Below are 22,488 nucleotides of genomic sequence, written 5' to 3'. Positions count from 1 at the left end.
TACGTCACAACGACACAGGCAGGTATTATGCCGACGATGGGGCGGGAAGGAGCTAGGAATGGGAAGGAGGAAGGCGTTAATTAAGGAACAGCTTCTGTATTTAACTGGTGTCAGAATGGGAAGCCACCGAAAACCATCTTCAGGGCTGTCGATATTAGGGTTCGAACTCACTATCTCCCGAATGCAAACTAATAGCTTCGTGACCGAACCACGCGAACACTTGGTCAGTTTGAATGGTTTCCTTATTATATATAAAATTAAGTATTTTGCCAGAGGCCAGTCTTAAGTGTGTCGCAAATTGAACAGCCTGTTTTAACGAGCAGTCATCAGCCTCAACGGAATCCTGGAGCACAGAACGCTGTCCATGACCTCGGCGTAGGCTACAGTACTCCGCCCTTTACTTGCTCAATTGTGCTCCTTTAACAAAACGTTGAAGGTTTATTCTCCATTTCCGCATCCGTTCGAACGGTAGAGGAGTGTCAATCGTGAATAAACTCCGTGTTCTGCTTAATTTTAAAAGGAAACTCTACATTGCGAGGAGTCATGTGCACAGCGCGACAAATCCTCTCAGGCGTTATTCTTGGCTTACTAGACTTAGGCCCAGTTTCATCAACACATGTTAGTACTTAACAAGGTGTTAAATCATTTTAACATACGATTTAAGGAAATTTGCGTTTCATCAACAAATGTTAACATTAACAAATGTTAAACTGCGTATTAAAGTTAACATCAGCCATTTCCAATGTTAAATGGCTAACATTAGCATTTAGCAACCTGTTCCAAAATGGCTGCTGTGAATTTCGCTTTCGAGGCGGAATTGCTCTATTTAGATCTTTTACAAAACAATCCTGATCGAAGAAGAGTTCAGCGACGTAATGACTTTGAAAATTTGACGGATCTGAAATTTCTTCATAGATATAGGTTATCGAAAACAGTCCTTGCTAAGGTTGTTGACGAAATTCAAGTGAGGTTAGAATATCCTACGAAGAGAAACTTACCTCTTTCTCCAATGTTGCAGGTACTGATAATATTACGAGTTTTTGCTACTGGTTATTTTCGCATAATGGCCGGGACAATGCTGGAATTTCTAAAGCCACTGTTAATAGAGTTGTTTGTCGAGTGTCTGCAGCAATAGCATCCATGAGAAGGAGGTATATAACATTCCCTTCAGTAGAAGAGCGTCAGCAAATTATCCGCGACTTCTATGAAATAAGCCGTTTTCCTGGTGTTTGTTCTACGTGCAATATATTGCACACATGTAAGAATCCAATCACCTGGAGGCAATTGGGCCGAAATATATCGTAATCGAAAGGGATATTTCTCAGTTAATGTTAATGTTCAGGTGATTAGTGAGCCTAACCTCCAAATCAGGAATATACTTGCTAGGTGGTCTGGTTCTGCACACGACAAAACAATATTTAATAACTCCCATATCGGAACACAGTTTGAAGTGGGACAATTAACGAAGTGATTTTGTTAGGTGACAGCGGATACCCACTAAAAAAAGTATCTGTTTACCCCATTGAAAACCTCGCGGACTTTTCCCGTGCCTCGTCCTTCTCTTTTATCGTCAAGCCATCTGTGCGCTTGCACTCAATAACTTATATATATATTTACTAACTAATTCAATTAACAACTCTTCTTCGAAGGAGGAAAAATTAGAACTACGATTCCGTTTCACTTCACGCGCCATATTTTACAGCTGTGCTCAAACAAAAGCGCATCGGAGCGCGTTGTAAAACAGCATTTTCGTACCACTGCCTCCTTGATTCGCACCAGTTCGCGATATTGGGAGAGTTAACAGTCGATTAGTTAACATTTCACAAGAAAAGTTTGATGAAACGCAAGAAACCTAACAAGATGTTAAATTTCTAAGTCCGTATTAACTAACTACTTGTTAGTATATATTTAACATGTGTTGATGAAACCGGGCCTGAGGCCGCCATCTCACGTAGGCTGAGTGGAGCTCGAACCAGCCCTCAGATCCAGGTAAAAAACCCTGACCTGGTCGGGAATCGAACCCGGGCTAAAAGACAGACACGCTACCCCTACACCACGGGGCCAATTTCGTCTCGAACTCAGGATAATAATACTAATACTAATACTAATAATAATAATAATAATAATAATAATAATAATAATAATAATAATATATTTCATCCGTTTACCCTCCAGGGTTAGTTTCCCTCGGACTCAGCGAGGGATCCCACGACTACCGCCTCAAAGGCAGTGTCCTGGAGCGTGGAACATTGGGTCGGTTATACAACTGGGCAGATGGACCAGTACCTTGCCTAGGCGGCCACACCTGCTATGCTGCACAGGGGCCTTGCGGGGGAATGGGAAGATTGGAAGCGACAGGCAAGGAAGAGGGAAGGAAGCGGCCGTGGCCTCAAGTTAGGTACCATCTCGGAATTTGCCTGGAGAAGAAATGGGAAACCACGGAAAACCACTTCGAGGAGGGTGGACGTGCGAATCGAGCCCCTTCTAATTAGTTGTCCTCCCGAGGCTGATTTGACCCCGTTTCAGACCTCGTACCAGTTTTCAAATTTCGTGGCAGAGGTGGAATCGAACCCAGGCCTCCGGGGGTAGCAGCTAATCACACTAACCTGTACTCCATAGACGCAACATATTATTATTATTATTATTATTATTATTATTATTATTATTATTATTATTATTATTATTATTATTATTATTATTATTATTATTATTATTAGCAGTTTCCCTCTGGCTCCGCCCGCAATGTACAATGTATGATGTTGTTCGTTACTCTCCTCACGGATGTATTTGCAAAGTTCCGACTTAATGAAATAAAGCACATGATCTGCTGCGGTAATAGAATGTAATATTATGTCAACAAAACACTTGAAAATACATCAGACAAAGAAATTGAATTAAACGTTCCTTGGAACAACACTACGCGCCGAACTATTAAAAAGCCCTTCAAAGATCTTCGTCATGGAAGCAAATGTACTCATAACTTTTCTCAGAATCTACCAATTTAAGTAGTTATTACCTCAAAAGAAAGCGCTTGATCCACTGAGCGTTTTAGACCAAAACGAACTGCGTACCTCAATTAGAACCACAGATATGTTTGTTTCAAAGAAACAAAAAATTGAAAAAATGAAATAATTTGAGGAAGGTGGAAGTTAAGTGATTTATAGTGCCTGATGACAAATTTGTGCATGAATACCTTTAAGATAAAACAAAAATGAAGGAAATCGACCGGATAGAATGGCCGGACTGACTGACTTTAGTTTTCATAATTTTTTTAAATATATAGATTATTATTATTATTATTATTATTATTATTATTATTATTATTATTATTATTATTATTATTATTATACAGCCCCGAACCACCGAAATTAACTCTACGCAGTTACAATCTTAGCTTGTATCCGGGGCATAGTGGATTCGAACTCCACTGTCGTCGGCGCTGAAGATGGTTTTCCCATTTTTCTCCAGGCAAAAGCTGGGACTGTACCTTAATTACAGCCGCTGACTTTCATATTGCACCATCGCCACAAGACCTATATGTGTCAGCGCGACGTAGAGTGAAAAAAAGTAAATAATCGACGGATAAATGGAACTCATAATCGGGCGGCTCAAAAGCCAGAAAGTTCGTTTTAAGCTATGGAGTCATACCATGACGCTTCAGTGCCTTCTTTCCATAAACGTTTATTTAAAACTAAAGCATCTCTGATTGGCTGAACTCCGGCTCGCTTACTAACAAGTTCTGAACTTCCCTCCACGTTTACTCTTTGTTCGCGTGCTGTTGTCTGGACTGTTCGCGCCGATCACGCTTTATTTGGGTCGTGATGTGTCCAACGCGAATGATAATCAGATCCTGGATTTTTAGGCAGTAGCTAGAAAGCAAACAAGGAAGTGTCGTCTCGTGCGTTCTTCGTAATGTAGTGAGATTAACATAAATTCTAGGGGTTCTGATGGGCCGGACCCCTACTGTTTATGCAATACTCATAGCATAACCGTTGTGCAGTTTAGTGTGTACTTGTTATTCGCTTCAGTAAGGTTGCATTCTAACCCATTACTGCCTGTCATTCTGGGCTCTAATGGTTATTTCTAATAAAATATATCAGTAAAATTGCACGCAAGAGGTGCACCTCACTCGTAACGTAAAACATCGCGCTCTCTGGCTGCCTGACAGAAATATCTGAAGCACCCAGAAGGGGAGGAAAAACTTCACGTGTAGTGTTATTTGAGTGACTACAAAATCGAGTCAAACTTGCAATGAAGTTGGCAGTACGAGTCCACTTGACCCCGTCTGGCCTGGGAAGGGTGTCATAAAGCCGTTGTGTCCCCTCCTGGGGCAAGCTGGCCACTGGAGTATCTCAACACCTCACAGACAGTTCATAGAGCCACATACCGGGGTGTATGAGAGGTAACACATGAGGACGTAGAATGTCTGTGACGTACCGCTGAGCTGTCAAGAGTTCCCTCAATCACAACCAGCCGTTGCCTGAAGTCATACCCCATGGCTTCCCACACCATGACGCCAGGTGTACCTCTCCTAAACGTTGGAATAATGGGATCTCCTCCCCCCCCCCAGGCCACCGCCATACTCGCAGACGATGGTCATATGTTGTAGTGCAGAACCGCTATTCATCGCTGGACACAATGCGACGCCTTTCATGAGTAGTGAATGTTTTCTGGTGACGGTACCACGCAAGGGACGGTAATTCCCCAGTCCAGCTGACCAGCAGTCTCTGACCAGTGGTGCGGAAAGACACAGAATATTGCAGAGGTGTCAAAATACGGCGATCATCCCTTGTGGTGGTGAGTTGTGGTCGGCCGGAACCTTGACGATGAGTATACGTGCCCTTATGTTCCAACATCTGGCCCCTGTCATATCAGAGAGCCCCACAAATCTCAACATTCGACCAACCGACCAAATGGAGACACAAAATGAGCACCTTTCAAACTCTGTCAGATGCTGATAACTGTCTCACACGTGTATGCTCCGTGTTCTTCACAGTGACGACTCAACATCGGACGCTGTACACGCTCCTGGTATGTGGTGGCCGTTCTACCCGCCAATGGTGCGTACGTGTACGCAGTTACATTGACATCCGACCATTTTTCTGAGTGCTTCAATTTTTTTCTCACGCAGTGTATGTGATTCGAAACTTGTGTTTTTTGTAGACAGTGCTGCAACGCTGTATTGAGGGAGGTCCACCTTGAGAGGGGCTCTGCTGTGGACCAGGCACTACCGTGCTGCAACGCTGTATTGAGGGAGTTCCACCTCGAGAGGGGCTCTGCTGTGGCTCAGACACTACGTGCTGCAGGGCTGTATTGAGGGAAGTCCACCTCGAGAGGGGCTCTGCTGTGGACCAGGCACTACCGTGCTGCAGGGCTGTATTGAGGGAAGTCCACCTTGAGGGGTTGTCTCTTCTGTGATCCAGGCACCACGTGCTGCAGGGCTGTCTTGAGGGACTTCCACCTTGAGAGGGGCTCTGTTGTGGCTCAGACACTACGTGCTGCAGGGCTGTATTGAGGGAGGTCCATCTTGAGAGGGGCTCTGCTGTGGTCCAGACACTACGTGCTGCAGGGCTGTCTTGAGGGAGTTCCACCTTGAGAGGATCTTTGCTGTGGTCCAGACACTACGTGCTGCAGCGCTGTCTTGAGGGACTTCCACCTTGAGAGGGTCTCTGTTGTGATCCAGGCACCACGTGGCGCTGTGCTGTCTTGAGGGAGGAGTACTTTCAGGGGCTACGTGTTTTGTTGCAGGCACAAAGTGGTGCGGTCCTGGCAATAAAGCTGTGTCCTACGAAGACCTCGGCCGTCTGGAGGCTGAGGACAGGTGCTGCCGTGAGCACGACCACTGCCCAGCCCAGTTGGCGCCCGGAGAGTGCAAGAACGGTATTTGTAACGACTCGCCCTTCACGAGGTCCCACTGCGACTGCGACGCCCGCTTTATGCGGTGCCTGCAGACTGTGAACTCGTCCGCGGCTAACACCATTGGAGCCATCTTCTTCAACGTCGTGCAGGTCATGTGCTTCAAGGAGCGGCGAGCTTGCGCCTCGGAGTGAGTACACAATTTTCTACCGTACTTCTTATCTCTGCTGGAAATATGTAAACGTCAGATTAGGACGCTATGAGATTATGCATTTGTCAAAGGGATATCACGGGCGCTATCAGGATTGAGATTAACCCATTGGATGGGCGTCAAGAGCACTTCCATACGTCTTTAGAAGTTTTCGAAATTCAACGTTCATTTGTAAGTTTAATTAGCCGCCCATTGCGGGTGGCTACTTTCTAATCGATTCTGCCATCTCTCTTTGAAACTCTTTTCTCTACCTTAGGTTTGAGTATCATTCATATTTTAATAGATTATCTGACCTTCGTCAGGCCAATATACGCGCTCGTGGTATTGGTTTGTGAATTAGGCAATTTCTTCAGTATACAGGATGCCCAGGAGGAAATAGCAATATTCTAGGATGTGGTAGTATTCGCCATTGTGATCAAAACAGTTCATATGAAAATGGGATCAATATGACACGGTCGTCAAGAGAACCCTGTTTGAACGTAAACGTTGATGACCTGTTAAACTCTTTGTATTTTTGGTTAGTACCATTCCCTGGCCACCCAGGTTTCCCTACCTCAACCCCTTCGATTATTGTTTATGGGGCTGGGTGAAGAGTGAAGTCTACCGAAGATAAGTTAATACAAGAGGCGAACTGCTCGCTCGCGTAATGGATGCTTTTGCTGGCGTACGGGAAGGTTCACGATGATCTTCGACGGGCAACACGTACCGTAAACATTGCTTGGATGGGATAGACACTGAATTCGATCACCGAATTCGTTTATAAGAAGGTAATGGCAATGGTGCAGTGAATGAGTCTGGGAAGGTCAACCAGATGGAAAGGGCCATTCGGAAGGCTAAGATAAAGTAGAATACTACCCCCATTCCGTTATGAATAGCTTCTTTATTTGCTGGTAGTTCATATTAGCAGTAACACATTGAAAGTTTCGGCGATGCGAGAATGGGAATGGGCTAGGATCGAGAAGGCAGCGACCGTGGACTTAATTAAGGCATAGCCCCAGTATTTGCCTGGTGTGAAAATGGGAAACCATGGAAAACCATGTTCAGGGCTTTGGAAGGTGAGAGTCGAACCTTCATCTCCCGAATGAAAGCTTAGGATAGTTTATATCCGTCATTTATTTTTATTTATTTATTTATATTTTCATGCCTTTCTGTACAGGTTATGCCAAACCATATTATCTACCTGCATAAATATATTGAGAATTTTAATTGTTTAAAGTTAAAAGTAAGTTTAATTGAATTTAAAGTTAACGTAAAATGTAATTTAACTGAAATTTAAATTTTCAAAAATCATTTTAAAATTATTAAATGAATGTACGGTATTTACTATGATCACAAACTAAACCTTGAACAATTTAAATTATAACTACTAACTTCATATTTACATAATATTTATGTAATAATCTAACTTTTGAGGGTGCTTCTTTGTGTCATTAATCTCATAACACTCTATCACAGAAGTTTGATATCTGTACATGTTTCAGATAACACAAAATCCTATATATTTCATAGCAATGATGGCACCTGTAAAATATCATTGATATCGTAATTAATTATCGTAATGTCAGTTCTAATTTAAATATTTAATAATACTAAATTAAATTAACAATTTTTAAAATTAATTACAATCAATTAATTATAGTGTGGCTGTTCAGTTGATGGATTCCTTCCGCCTAGTATTTGAAGATTTTCTCTTCAATGGGGCAGGTGAAAGGGAGTAGGGAATCCCTACCGCCCTTTTGGACAGTTACAGGGAGGGAAAATGAAAATAATATATTCTTCGGACAAGGCAAATCTTAATATACTTGAAGTGCAAGAGTGCTTCAAGGAAGATGGGGTAGAGGAACGCCGTTCGTCTACGGGATCAGGTGTGAAGTGAGATGAATGTTCGTAGCGAGGTTTTATGACCGAATGCCCTTCCTGACGTCATAAACATTTAGGGAGCAGTTCATTCTCTCTCTCAGTATGTTAACCAAATTTTACCGCCATCTAACGTTCATTCGCAAGGAACGAATCACTCCCATGGGCATGCAGATTCAAAAACATCCGTGAATATGGTCTACCACTCCACTGATAACTACCTGCCTCAAGGTTGCTACATTCTGCGACACACAACATGTAAAATAAATAAAATTAACTGGAAAATATAGGCTACGTGTAACTTCATGATTAATCGTGGTGCCGGGCATTTCACGATGCCAACAACACGAAACCCTCGACTCTCGCGCCATTATGTTCGCAGATACCGGACTTACACAAAATTGAGAGCGGCTCATTAAAAATTGAATATATCAGTGAGAAATTATAACACAATATTCCTAAACGTGCTAATCAAACATGGTACTTCTTTATAACCGTGTTCCAAATTTCATGTTTCTTGAGAACATGATTTAAATTCAATGTCGAAATGCATATTTCCGTTTGAATAATATCAAATAAATGTATCTTAATTATGACCTTAATTTCGTGAAATTGAATAGGGTGGTTCAGGTTCAGACTTGGGTTCGCCTACTTTCTGTCCTGACGATGGAATGTGTGTTGGGTGAGAGTACTGCATGTGACATGGGGCACTACACTCTGGTTATGGTTTCTTCCTCCACCTCACTTACCCCAGCACTGTATATGCAATTGCACAGCACCTTGGTTATGTTCCAGTCCATGTAAACTCGAGTTCCAGGAGATGCCGGTCTTCAAAGACTCCTCCAGCCAGCAGCCGCCACTCACTCTACTATTCTCCGCCATTTCCAAGTTTCTTGGCCACACGTGACCAATATGTGGAGGAGGACACACGTCCTCTCGAATCGCCATTATGAACGCCGGGAAGGTATGCATAACCACTTAATTGAGCGGACGGATAAGTTGCCGGCTTGACTCCTAGTCATTCTAGTGCAAGGACACCTGTGTAACGCTGCTGTAGAGCGGGTTGTGGCCTCCGCAGGCTGAACATTCCTGATGTATAGATTACATTACACGGCAAGCCATTTCTATGTGTACACGCGAAGCAATACAGAGATCTGGGTCCGCCTGACGATTTTTATCAATCTGGCGTATTCTTCTCTGTTTTCTGCAAGGTGGAAGAGGTTCTCAGGGTTAGTTTAACTGTCGCGTCTTGTGAATCCACCAAACCCTACTGTGATCTTCCACCGAACTCTTCAATTAATGCGCCGTTATTGTCCTGAAAATGAAGATTGACGCAGAAGCTACCACTACTTGTGGAGATGAGGATCAAAGAACAGTGAAAACAGGGCAGTATCTGCAGTTGTCACTTCCTAGCTCTGCATCGATCTGAATTTTAGAAAATTAAATGCTCTACTATAAGCTTATTTAAGAATAAGATATAGATCATAGTCACGTAGCAAGCTGTGAAGGCACATACGAGAGTTGGAACTTTAATAATGGCAACTATTTGATTACATCTGATGCACAAGAGATACATGTTATCAAGTTTTACTGTGCTTCAAAGTAGTCACCAGCATTGTGTACAACCCATCGCCAGCGGGGAATCTGTATTGCCTTGCAGAACAGTGGCACAGTGGGTAAAAGCTTTCAATAACGGATCCTGAACTGTGGCATGTATGCGTCGCCAGGTCATCCTAGTACGCTACTGGACACAGTGAGCTGGCGCGAGGCACCGGATTAGCGCATACGACTGTGATTCACATTTTGAAGGAGCCCCTGGGCATGAGAAAAATCGTTGAAGGCTTTTACCCAGCGTGCCACTGTTCTGTAAGGCAATACAGACTCTTGAAGACCTTGACGACAATCACATTGAACTGCATTCGCTTCAGAACTGTTCCAGAGATCCGTCAGGCAGTAGACCGCTCCATTCGAACTAACAACACAACAGGCGCTGCTAAAGGTATCCTAGGACTTCCACATCGCTGGAAACGGGTTGTGACTACTTTTAGGGACAGTAAAACTTGGTAACATGTATCTATTTTTGTAATTAAATAGTTGCCACTATTGAAGTTCCAACTTTCGTATTTGTTAGAGTGACAATATTTTATTTATTTGTAGCCCATATGCAACATAGAAATATATACTTGAGTAACAACGATTTTTAATTAATTGATTCCTTTCTTCACATATTTCCGAGACGATATTTGGTTATTAAAATGAACAATTTTTAAGCTTTTCACCAAGGTTGTCGCTGTTCCCTATCCTGGCTGTTTTATCTGCGATTTTGATACTGACAGTCATGTCCTTGTCATTTCTATTGCTTGTAACATTGTGTTTTATGCTTATTTGATTATGCTCCCTGCAAGCAATAATAAAAAACCAGACATTGAACGCTCCTGAGAAGTACAAAATAAACAAACCTTCCAGTATTCACAAACTCGGCACTAAGCGTTCAATGTCTGGTTACCTTTGCCTCCAGGGATGAACCTGCAACTCATTTTCGATCTTGGATGAATAAATATTAGGAAAATTTTGCGTATTATGAAATGAAAAATCATATTTCCAAGTTTTTAGACTTCCTGACTGGGAATCGAAGCCATGTCCTTCTGAGTGAACTAAGAACGTATTTGTCACCTCTGATAGGCTACCCTCCGCAAAATATTATTTCGAACCCCCTTCCTAAAATTCTGACATAGTTTCCTACATCAATCAAACGTACTAGAGTTATGTGATACTTATCAGAACTGGCATCCACCATAAATGTTTCGAAGCTGCGTTGTTTCCCGGATGCTGTTATGACCGGTAAAGTGAGATAAAGTTGCAGCACTGTACAGAAATGAGGGACACTATTAGCAGTGGCAGAGTTTTATTACTATCAGAAGTTCGGGCAGTGCTTTTACAGTTCACAGGTCAGAAACTTTCATTTCCAAATATCTGTACCGGGAACGATGTTTCAGTTATATATTTCACACTATCAGTTCCAAAATCACTCTGTTGTGTCGAGATGTCACTTCAATACATTTCAAAATCATTCTGTGCTGAAATGACACTCAGACAAACATGGCATTCTGCTGCATTCTCACATCAATTTTCAACCGATACGCGGATTTATCACATTACGTAACACTATTGGTATTGGAACCTGTTATAGAACCTGCACGTACACGCTTGAAGAGACAATCAATTTTTCTCAATATTTTAACAGATTCTTCCACTTAAACATTTAGATGTATTGCTCCTTGAACTTATAAACTTGTGCATACGTCACAAGTCACAAACTGAGCTGACCACAACTGACTCTGATTAATTGCGGGTTTCCCTCTCAATGATGCAAGTGTGGGTTCCGAGTTCAACAGGAGGGGAGAGATGTAGCCTACAGCCTCATTGATTGCGGGAAAGTACCTCGGGAGATATGGCGACACTGACTGACAATCAGGTTCACTATGTTTGTGCTTGTGTGTGAATGTCCCTTGCCAGCCCAGCTCAACTGCCAGTTAACAGACAGCTCGAAGATTCTACAAATTACAATATTATTCTACAATATTATTTGCAACATGAATCACATCTGTAAGTAGGGGATGTTTAAATGGCATATCAGTACCAAAAAAAAATCATGATTTTAACTTAGAAGTGAAGCTTCCATGGTGTGAAGAGGTATCTAGTTCTTGTTGCGGATTGAGCCGCGTTGTTGTTTTCTGTACATTTCGTACCGATTGCTGACGTTTCGAATACATTCCACTATTCTTTTTCAAGGCGATTGAAGTACCCAGTCTCCCAGGCAGCAATCAAACTTTTGATTATTACATATTGCCAATGTTGCCAACTTATATTTTCAAGATCCGCTAAATACTACTAAAAATCCACTACAATTCCGCCAAGAAATCCGATCTCAAATAATGAGCAATGATAATAATAATAATAATAATAATAATAATAATAATAATAATAATAATAATAATAATAATAATAATTTCAGATGTCATTCGAAAGCGAAGAGTTAAATTTTTTGGACATATTTCAAGAATGCCTGATGACAGACTTCCTAAGAAAATCTTTAACCACTTCAATAAGAACAATAGGAAAGGCAACTCTTATGAAAGATGGTTTGTTAACACGAAGAAAGATTTGCAAGAAATGAACAACAAACATCAAGACATCCACAATAGAATCTTCCTAGAGCCAGAAACAGCGACCAAGAAGAAGAAACAACAATGGACGGCTGAAAGGAAAGAAGCAGCAAGCAGGAGGATGAAGGAGTACTGGCGCCAAAGAAAATTTAAATCAAGAGGAGTTACTTATGTGGTCCACGGCTAGAGAAAATCGATAATAATAATAATAATAATAATAATAATAATAATAATAATAATAATAATAATAATAATAATAATAATAAAAGTAAATATCTGCACTCACCTGTTTATTGAGTTTCACTGGGATTAAACCCCTGCTTGCGAGTCGGCGAGCCAAAACTTGTAGGCGTTTTAGCGCCGGGTGCAAACTAGGTGAATCCCCTACCTCAAGGACCACACACAGAACAGGCCAGTTCATTAAACGGTCTTCCTTCATAGCATAAATAGAGTATAATTGCTACTCTCTCACAGTTTCATTATCTGTCATCATTCGTCAACTAAAAGATAAGTAACCTTTCCCCAGGCATTACAAATTTATGATACCACAATATCATAACATAACATCAAATCAAATAACATGTTTTCCTCATGTGACTGCTAGCTCCTGACAAGAAATACGGAATAGCTCAGAGACAGTCTGGAGTACAAATTAAAAAAAGTAAAATGGATAAAACGCTAAATTCCGCTATAATAAATCTAGAATTCCGCCAAAAAATCCGCTGTCCGCTAAATGGTATATTTCTCCGCCGACAGACTTCTAATTCCGCCAAATTTAGCAGAAAATCCGCTAAGTTGGCAACACTGCATATTGCATAATTTAGCACAGAATAGGCTCGCTGGTTTCATTTCAAATATAAACGAAATTACTTATCCAGGTATTCTGTACTATAGCATGGCTTTGCGGGCCCCCTGCACGGCTACTTAGTTACGCCCCTGCCCGCTGGTAACATGAGTTACGTCATTATGTCGAACATGTTCCGACAACACGATCTCCTGCTGTACCTCATGTTTCAGGTACATACAGCTCAGTAAGTTGGGTGGCCTACACTAACAGGCGCTACGCTCGAGTACATTTTCTGTTCAAACTCTTCATGTGTCGGCAACGTCACTGCAGCGCAGCGTTTCAGTATTCATACACGCACATAATTCAGTGGAGAGTTCTGGACGTCAGAGTTACGCTGTCTTAAGTGAGATTTACAGGAGAGTGGGGAAAGCCGCTGAGGAGGATATTCTGCTACGTTTAAGTTAGGTCGAATCCACGGTTCTGACCATGATAAACTATTATAATTGCCAATATATAAGGATGAAATGTACGATCATTTACCATGGTTTATCGCCGTGTCGTCCTTGTACACGCGATGCTGTCACATAGCTTATCTTAATTCCTGTGAAACACACAATAACCATAACAAGCCACACACGATAAAAAACTCAAATTACGATAATTTGCATTTACGATAATTTGCCTCCGACATTCAGCGTTCTCTTTAAGTAATACTTGAATAACATTAACTCGAGAATGATGTATTTTTTCATTCAGGAGCTGTTAAAGTAGAAATAATTATCTTCTTGGTAAAAGAGAAGAAGCAGCTACTGCGGGGTTGTTTGGCGAAAGACTCTCCCTTTGCATGCTAGACGGAGTACGTAAACAACCTCGAAGAAGGAGAGTATTTGGGTGACCTTTGGTCAGGGCGTATACGAAAAAATGAGTAGAAAGGGTAAACGCAAGAGTCATTTTTACGTGCAGAATATAGTACACAACATGTGTATAGGAAGATTGTCATTTTTCGGACGTTTGAACAAAGAAAATACTGACAGCGGTCCGCCTCTGTGGTGTAGTGGTTAGTTTGAGTAGCTGTCACCCCCACAAGTCTGGGATCGATTCCCGGCTATATCACGAATTTTTAAAAGTGGTACGGGAGGTGGAACGGGAACCACTCAACCTAAGGAGGTCAACTGAGTAGAGGGAAGGTTCGATTCCCTCCTCGGTCATCCTCTAAGTGGTTTCCTGCCCTTTCCTACTTATCCTCCATTCAGATGCGGGATGGTACCTAACTTAAGGCCACGGCTACTTCCTTCCCTCTTCCTTGTCTATCCCTTCCAATCTTCCCGTTCTCCCACGAGGCCCCTCTTCAGCATAGCAGGTGAGACAGCATGGGCAAGTTACTTGTCCTCCTTCCCACTTGTATTCCAGACCCAATGTGTCACGCTCCAGGACACCATCCTCTAGGCAGTATAGGTGGGATCCCTCGCTAATTCCGAGGGTAAAACCAACCCTGTAGGGCAAGCGGATTAAGAAAGAAAGAAAGAATAGTAACAGACTGACAAAAACAAATTTTAAATAAAATCATAAAGCTTAAATTACAAGCATCATGGTTTACACAGGCATTAAATTACCTCAAAGAAGCAAACTTTGACGTTAAGGACACTCAAAAAGGAAGTTGTTTATGGAAAAATTAAATAAAAGATCATGGCGGATGGACAAGAAAGAAAAAGGAAGCAGCCACATAAAATAAAACAGCTTCAGAAACAGACCGATAAAACAGGTGTGGGCAGTGAGGAAGAAAGAACAAGTGTTATTCAAATAAATGCATAAAATACTCGTACTTTGAGAGCAAGAGATTGCTCGCATTAAGTTTGTAAGGGCTGTTTGTTTAAATCCCTGCCCGTTGAAGGAAGTTACGATACACTTTTAGTTTTCTAACAGATATTGCTGAACTGTAGCGGAACAAAAGTCTATCCCAGACCGTAATTTTTGTGAACTGTACACCTAATTGTGTATTACCCTGCAAATGCTACAGTGGTGTATTTAACGGATGTTTCAAGAGGACTAGTAAATACTGTGGTCTATTTTCACTCAATAAGTAATATAAGCGTGTGGAATTACAGCTGTTTGTATGGTCTGCATAAGAAGCGACTTGCGATAATTATTAAGGATACACAAATGGCTTATTGGCAAATTTATCGATGCAAATATCTACGTAAAATGTTCTCGTAGTAGTTCAACCCAAAATTATTTATTGACGCCCTAATCTTCTTCGTTTAGAGTACGTGTTCTAAATCCACAGTTCGGGAAAGCAACTCAGTGTTGAAAGCATCCTAGTTATAAGAGAATATATTCTTTATTTATTTCTCTTAATCATCGTTATCCGGTCGATTAGATGAGCAGTTTGTCTTTTTCTGCCACTACGAGCGCTAATGTGAGTCGATGGAGACTTTCACTTAAGCCCTTATAACTACATTCGATGTGGATCTTTTTCAAAAAGTCAAAATGCGGCTGAGGGTATTGAAGCAAGGAACACGATACAGAAATAATTATGAAAACAAGTTAATTTGGCTAGGATTTGAATCAAAAAGAAATCGAGTAATGAAACGAGCGATTTTGAGCTGTCTTGGCGAGGGACCAGGTCAACTCTTCATTTGTAGACTTCGCTTTTGAAATATCAAACAGATACAAATTAAAAATTGCTCCGAAGGAGCTTTATTCTTTTACCATAGGCTTTTTGGATACATGCTGACAAACATAAATACGTTCATCATTATAGACAAACATCTAGTTGTTGGATGTATCTGATGGAATTCGGGGTTGCCATTAGGAATTCCTCATACTCTCCTCCGTAAGTCTTCCCTAGCATGTTGAATTGTGCGCCGCAGTCACGTGCGGGCGAGGATTGAACTCCCCACTTGAAGAGTGAGTTTCTACATCTTCGTGCTCTGTTATCAACCGACTGAGTGCTCTCCATACCATGCGAGGTAGATCAAACCCACGGACCGCCCCACAGGAGCAAGGTAACATCTCACATGTTTCTGGAGCATTTTGAAGCGGGATGTGAAATCTAGTGGGACTATTTCCAAGTGTGAAAGGACTCAACGCCCTTTTCAGTGCCAAACGTCTACAAAACGTGGACTACACATAAGAATATGCATCCAAAATCATTTCCCTGTCTTTGATGGGTTTTGTGAAGTTGTGTGTAACTCCACACACAGTGGCACACCGAACACATGATTATATGTCCTCCTGAGACATGTGTAGTGAATAAACGTTCGCTCTCTCATATAAACAGAAGTTAATTAATGCCTTTTCTTTTTGACTTGGAGGGACAATTTACCTCGTCCGGTTGTAGCCAGCGCGCAACTAATTGGCTAATAATTTTTTTTTGTATAAGTTTGCATGACATAAGGTGGCTATTTCTCGCCGCACAAGGTAACGTATGCTGTTCCTTATTTCCAGGGACCAGGACGAACTCACGCCGTGCTCCGAGTGGGAGTTCAGGCCGAGCGCGAGGTACACCCCATTGCCGCCCATATTCTAGCTGCAGAGCAGAGCAGACCAGCCGGCGAGACTTATTGCAAGAATCCACAGTTTTGAACAGATGAATACAACAATTCAGCACGTCCTAGGAATCTTTGGGATTCGCTACAGACTAGACATTACGGCGCCGGGCTGAGTGGCTCAGACGGATGAGGCGTTGGCTCAGTGCGGTGGATATTTGAAGGTGCTCAAATACGACAGTCTCGTGTCGCAGATTTAATCGCACGTAAAACAAAAAGTAGTTAGTAAGACGTAAAGCCAATAACCTTTTAATTATTTAAACGAACGGCAATGTCTTACCAACGTCTCTCATACAGTGATTGAGTGAAAAGCTTATTCATAATTAACTGACTATTTTGGAAGCGATAATCGAATCTTGAAGATGTCCGTCAGAGGCCTAAGCGAAACCTCAGTAGAGGTTCCTATTTAACAAATATCAAATACCTGAATACTTTCAGGTGTTAACAATAATCATAATAATAAAGGGAAAACTTTATGGCGCTACAGTCTTGCGAAGGGGTCGCTACTCATCCCTAAGGCCTGCAGATTACGAGAAGGGACCTGGTCAGATCGACGAATCCTCTCGGCCGTTATTCTTGGCTTTCTAGACCGGGGCCGCCATCTCACCGTCTTCAATTGTAATCACGTAGGTTGAATGGATCTCGAGACAGCGAGACAGTCCTCAGAACTGGATAAAAAGCCCTGGGTATCGAACCCTAATAATAATAATAATAATAATAATAATAATAATAATAATAATAATAATAATAATAATAATAATAATAATAATAATAATACAATAGAATCTCACAAACTCGACCTAATAACTAATAAAACAACTTACATGTACGTGCAGACAAATGTGGTCATGTTGGTTTAAAACAACTGAAGCTTCATTGTTGAAATAGCTACCCTTCTTTGCTCTAATTTTTCCATAAATACAGTAAATACAGTGTCCACTTTGTGTTCAGCATCAACAAATCTAGGCTCTTGTCTGGCGTCCCGATTTCCATTATCTATATCTAGGTCTCGATTCCTGGCGTCTTCGGAAGGGATTTAGACAGGAAATGGCGCATGGCAGCTGGAAGGACAAATTATGGTTTTGGCCTGCATCGAAAGCCTAATTTATTTCATAATGTTAATTTTACGTCCCACTAACTACTTTTGTGGCCTTCAAAGACGCCGGAATTTTGTCCCGCTGGAGTAAATAAACGAACATGAGGCTGGCGTATTTGGTCAATAGACAAAGGAGTCTTAGGCAATGGTAGATTGGAATGCAAGTGTAATCTAGCCCGCGCAACGGATATGAGCTATCAGAACCCCTAAACGTTCTGCAACTCACCTACACACCTGTAAAGCGGGTAGATAACGCTTGCGCCTATTAGTGCCTTCAACGCCTTTCCCTATTGAGGACCTTCACATATCATAGTAGTGAGCAGGGTGTGAATCCTACAGCTTGATTTCAGCGGACCAGTGATCTATCGCCTGAACTGCACACAGCCCGGCAAGGCCTAATTTGAGACTGGGTGGGAAATCGGCGTTGAAAGGAGATACCGGTACTTCTCTGAACGAGAAATAACGAAATGTCATACGTTCATTTCGACGTGAGACTGAAAAGGAGGAAAACTGTGGATTCTTCCTATGTTAAGCAGTGTTGTTGTTGTTGTTGTTGTTGTATGTTAATAAAGGGCCTATTTTAAGCCACACTGCAGGTCGATGGCTCTCGCCTATCGCTTCATTAAACACAGAGATTTCTTTTGACGTAAATATGTCTTAGAGTTTCGGGTCATCCGAAAATTTGAATAACGGATCTAATAAAACGTGTGGCGAAAGAGTTACCTAGCAACCGTGTAGGCAGTGATGTAAAGTAATGTTACCTAGCAACCGTGCAGGCAGTGATGTAAAGTACTGTTACCTAGCAACCGTGCAGGCAGTGATGTATTATTACCTAGCAACCGAGCAGGCAGTGATGTAAAGTATTGTTACCTAGCAACCGTGCAGGCAGTGATGTATTGTTACCTAGCAACCGTGCAGGCAGTGATGTATTGTATTGTTACCTAGCAACCGTGCAGGCAGTGATGTAAAGTATTGTTACCTAGCAACCGTGCAGGCAGTGATGTAAGGTATTGTTACCTAACAACCATGCAGGCAATGATGTATTGTTAACTAGCACCCGTGCACGCAGTGATATATTGTTACCTAGCAACCGTGCAGGCAGTGATGTATTGTTACCTAGCAACCGTCGATGGATGGCCATGACAGGGAGACATATTTATGATCATTTAATTTTCCCATAAAGACAATTGACACCATTGTTTATTTGGTTAAGTTATCAGAGTAGTCGGTTCAGTTTGTAGGGTCATGGATTCAATGCCCGGCTGGACCGGGAATTTTTATCAAAGTTTCATTAATTCCTCTAGCTCGGGCTGTTGTTGATGGTCATAATACGCATCTCCATTCACGCACAACCAAACTCGTCAGAAATACATTGATGAGCTATTGACTGCGTTTTGGTGAAATTGCTCTGTGGTTGGCTAGGTGACTGTAACAGTACAGGGATCGTTCGCGTGGGATGAAATAGGACACGTGATTTTAGATCATGACCACCTACTCGTTCGATGAACACTCCACGGATATGCGGATACTTGCCTGGCCTTCAAGTTCACCCGACCTCACTCCTGGGATTCTGTGCAGAGGCATGTATGGTCTCTGAACACTGCTCCACCCAATCTGCGTGCGTTACCAGACGGTTAGGGATTAATATGGCTCCTCAACGGTTCCGTTGTCTTTTGGTGTCCAATGCGACGCACAACAGGGCGAAAAGAGATGCTACTCCAATTAGTGTCGGCGTTAAGGGCGGCATTCGCGCGTAAAACTGAGCCTAATATACAAGACGTGCCGACACGAAGTAAGTGGGAAAATGACAAGAAGCAGAAGAAGAAGAAGAAGCATAGGATTATGGCGCAGACGGCTAACCCAGTTGGGAATGGCAGTCAAACTAAAAAACTGATCAAGTTGCTATGGAAACTTCCTTATAAGTACCCAAGTTCCCCTGCGTTTGAGGCCAAATCAAGCAACCATGGTACTCCCTGCCTACCTTAAGAGGTAATTATATAGGAAACCTGAATCGGGCTCTCAGCTTGGGGCAGTGTGTTAGTGACCATGGGGTCCTAAGCTGAACTTGGTACGGTTTCCATATTCTTTTGTCAATCTCCTGACTTCAACTTTTTATTCGATCTACACAGGTGAACTGGTATTCAACGGAGCAAGGATTGGTAACCAAGGGGTACTTGGCTGAGCCTACCACTTATAAGCGTCAGTCTTCTAACTTCCTTGTTCTCTCGATCAGCGGTGACGCCGTCTCTCGGGCCAGGAGAACGCTGAAGGTGGCTGTCGTATATACCAGGAACTGCCGAGGATTGCCTTAGTGCAGGAGAATGGAAACATCCAGAAATCCATTCTCAGGGCAGCTGACGGTGTGGACCAGCACCGAATACAGAGGTGTAGAGCCGTGACCACCCGTCCTCTGCTCGGTTGGCCGGACGGAGTGCAGAGCTGTCAGGCCACGGCTTCCGCCCTTCGTGACTCTTCCCTTTCTTTGGTCATTATTTCATCTTTTGAGCAACCTCAGCTCCTTCTATCAGAGTTATGAAGGAATCCTTGCCCAGTTGAACAGCACTTCCTCTTAAAACGATATTCAACACTAGAGCCTGGATGTTTATGCAGTATGTAAACCAACTTACCTGATAGGAACTGTGGTCTACCCGCTTTTCTGCAATGTAGCGAGAGTGACATAAGTTTCAGGGGTTCTAACATACCGGAACCCTAAAATGTATGCAAATCTCATAGCAGAACTGTTGTCCGGGTAGAGTATACTTGCTATTTGCTTTAGTATGTTGCTTTCTAAACAATTACAGCCTAAACATCCAGGCTCTATTCGTCACTACCAACAAGCTGCTCGAGAATTTTCCAGAATGATGTCGAGACGTTTACTGTGATGGAGAAGGCTGGATAGAGTTTCGTACAGTGAAGAGCTCTGATGGGAAGATAGGGAACTACTACTAAGAAATGATGCGAAAGTGTTTCTGTTTTCGGCCGCTAGAGTTCACTAATACGTTTATTACAGATTTTGTAACTATTGTATTTCCGATGTTTTCTTACACGTTTTAAGGCTGTTTAATTCACAACACTTTCTCCTCGGTTCGCCTCTGGTTCTAGGCACCGTGATAATAAATATATCGGGCAAAGAAAAGGACCTCTTGGAAACCTTCAGGTAAAGAAAAGGAGGAAAATTACTAAAGAGACAGAGATGATGACCTCTTGGGACATTGCTCTATCAAAGAAAGCAACATGAATTCAAACTCTAATTGTGAGAGAATTATTCCTCGTGGACACACATGTTTTCTCTTGTCAACATACGGAACAATTGTCCTCAAAACGTAAAAAAATTTCCGTTGTTTTCTTTGACATGGCAAAATTCCAGAAAGTGATCCTATCTAACAATATGGGCCGTTGATTCGGTCATTGTTAGAAGACACAATGTCATTCACTTTATGAAGATGGAAGCACATGTTCATATTACAAGGAACTACTCCGCCGTGTTAAGGAAAATGGCAGTTATTACCTCAACTTGATAAATGAGATCAAAGTTTAATTAATTTCTCATAACCTTCTAGTCATGGATGACGTTGAAATAGACACATTAAACGCTTTAGAGTTTTGTCAGTGAGCTGCATAAATTCTAGTTCTGATAGTTATGCAAACCTCACTGCAGAACCGTTATGCGGGTACAATACACTTGCCCCTTGGTTAAATACGTTAGCATTCTAAGTTGTTAGTAATGGAGCGTACAATTCTTGCTGATAATTTCTTATTAAAGTGGAATTTCGTTTAAAACACACTGAAAACAATTCACAGCTTCTTACTAGAATGATTACCAACAATAAAATGTACGGGGTGGCAATCTGCAGACACTGCTACCTGTCACTGAAGATGTCCAAAAAAGGGCAAAGGCAGTAACTGATTTTTTCCTTATAGTTTTTAACAAGACTCATGTTACTGCTTTTCAAGGTTGAATTATGATGAGACGATTCCAACGATAGGAAAAACTCCCCTGCAGTTTCTGCCTTTTTCCTTAGCACGACACTGCTGTAAGACTGTTCTTGGTAAAACCGGCGGCTGAAATTAATGTTCAGTGTTAAAGACTCTGACTTTTATTGTTGTTTTTTATGTTGTCTATGTTGTTGTATGCATTGAAAATAAAGTATTATGCATTAATGGCAACTATAAATATCTTCATTTTTCCTAAAAATAAACCTTGTACTTTTCTTGTAACAATGGTTAAGTTGGACATTTTTGTATTTTCCTTTCAATTTGAGGAAAGATAAAACTAAATAATTACACCCTTACACAGGGAAACAACAAATCTTTACAATTGAGTGAGAAGACCAGTTTATTTCTATTACAGTAAAATCGCGCTTGTCCGACATTCGCTTATCCAACACCTTCGTAAAATAATCGTCTAAATTATGCACTCGAATTGCCAAATCGCGGAAAACTTTGTTAATTCTGACAAGAAAAATATTATCTCAGAAAACGTGGATGTTATGTCGTCTTCGTTCAAAGAAATGCATGGATGTGGAAATGCGAAGACATCGTCGGTGCCAAAATAAGACACAAATGATGATCCAAAGCGTGACATGGTGGCCATAAAAAGTCTAATATAAACCTTTTAAGAGGAGGTATGAATGAACATCAGACTTCTACATTTTTCAAGCTGTTGTCACGTACGTAGGTCCTTACTAGTAAGCTGTTTACTACATTTAATTCATTTACGTTATTGGTTTCGAAGTTATTCTTCTGGTCCAAACTCAAAAATGTATGGAGGCATACACTTGCGCTCCTTGAAAACCAAGATTAAAACCTTTCTTGGGCGATGATGCAGAGGCTAATCCCAAACTACTGAGGTGACTAGATGGACAAGATTATTAACAATTTACAAGCGAAAAACAGTTACAAAATCTAAGTCACCTCAAGATTTATTGAAGGGGAACTCGAGAGGGTACGTACTCTCTATCCCTCGT

At 41.7% G+C, this 22,488-nt stretch overlaps 1 protein-coding gene across 1 annotated transcript in view; it reads left to right on the top strand.

The window, feature by feature from the left end:
• The window catches only part of LOC136886791 (phospholipase A2 imperatoxin-1), an 84,020-nt gene that overhangs the window by 10,509 nt on the left and 51,023 nt on the right, over positions 1-22,488 (top strand). Inside the window, exon 4 of the mRNA XM_068230514.1 lies at positions 5,749-6,046. Coding sequence (XP_068086615.1) covers positions 5,749-6,046 — 298 coding nt within the window. The remainder of the gene's footprint in view (positions 1-5,748; positions 6,047-22,488) is intronic.

Source organism: Anabrus simplex, chromosome X (genome assembly GCF_040414725.1).
Source record: "Anabrus simplex isolate iqAnaSimp1 chromosome X, ASM4041472v1, whole genome shotgun sequence".
NCBI lineage: Eukaryota > Metazoa > Arthropoda > Insecta > Orthoptera > Tettigoniidae > Anabrus > Anabrus simplex.
Note: the sequence above shows the minus strand (reverse complement) of the source record. Positions and strands in the feature narration are given on the sequence as shown.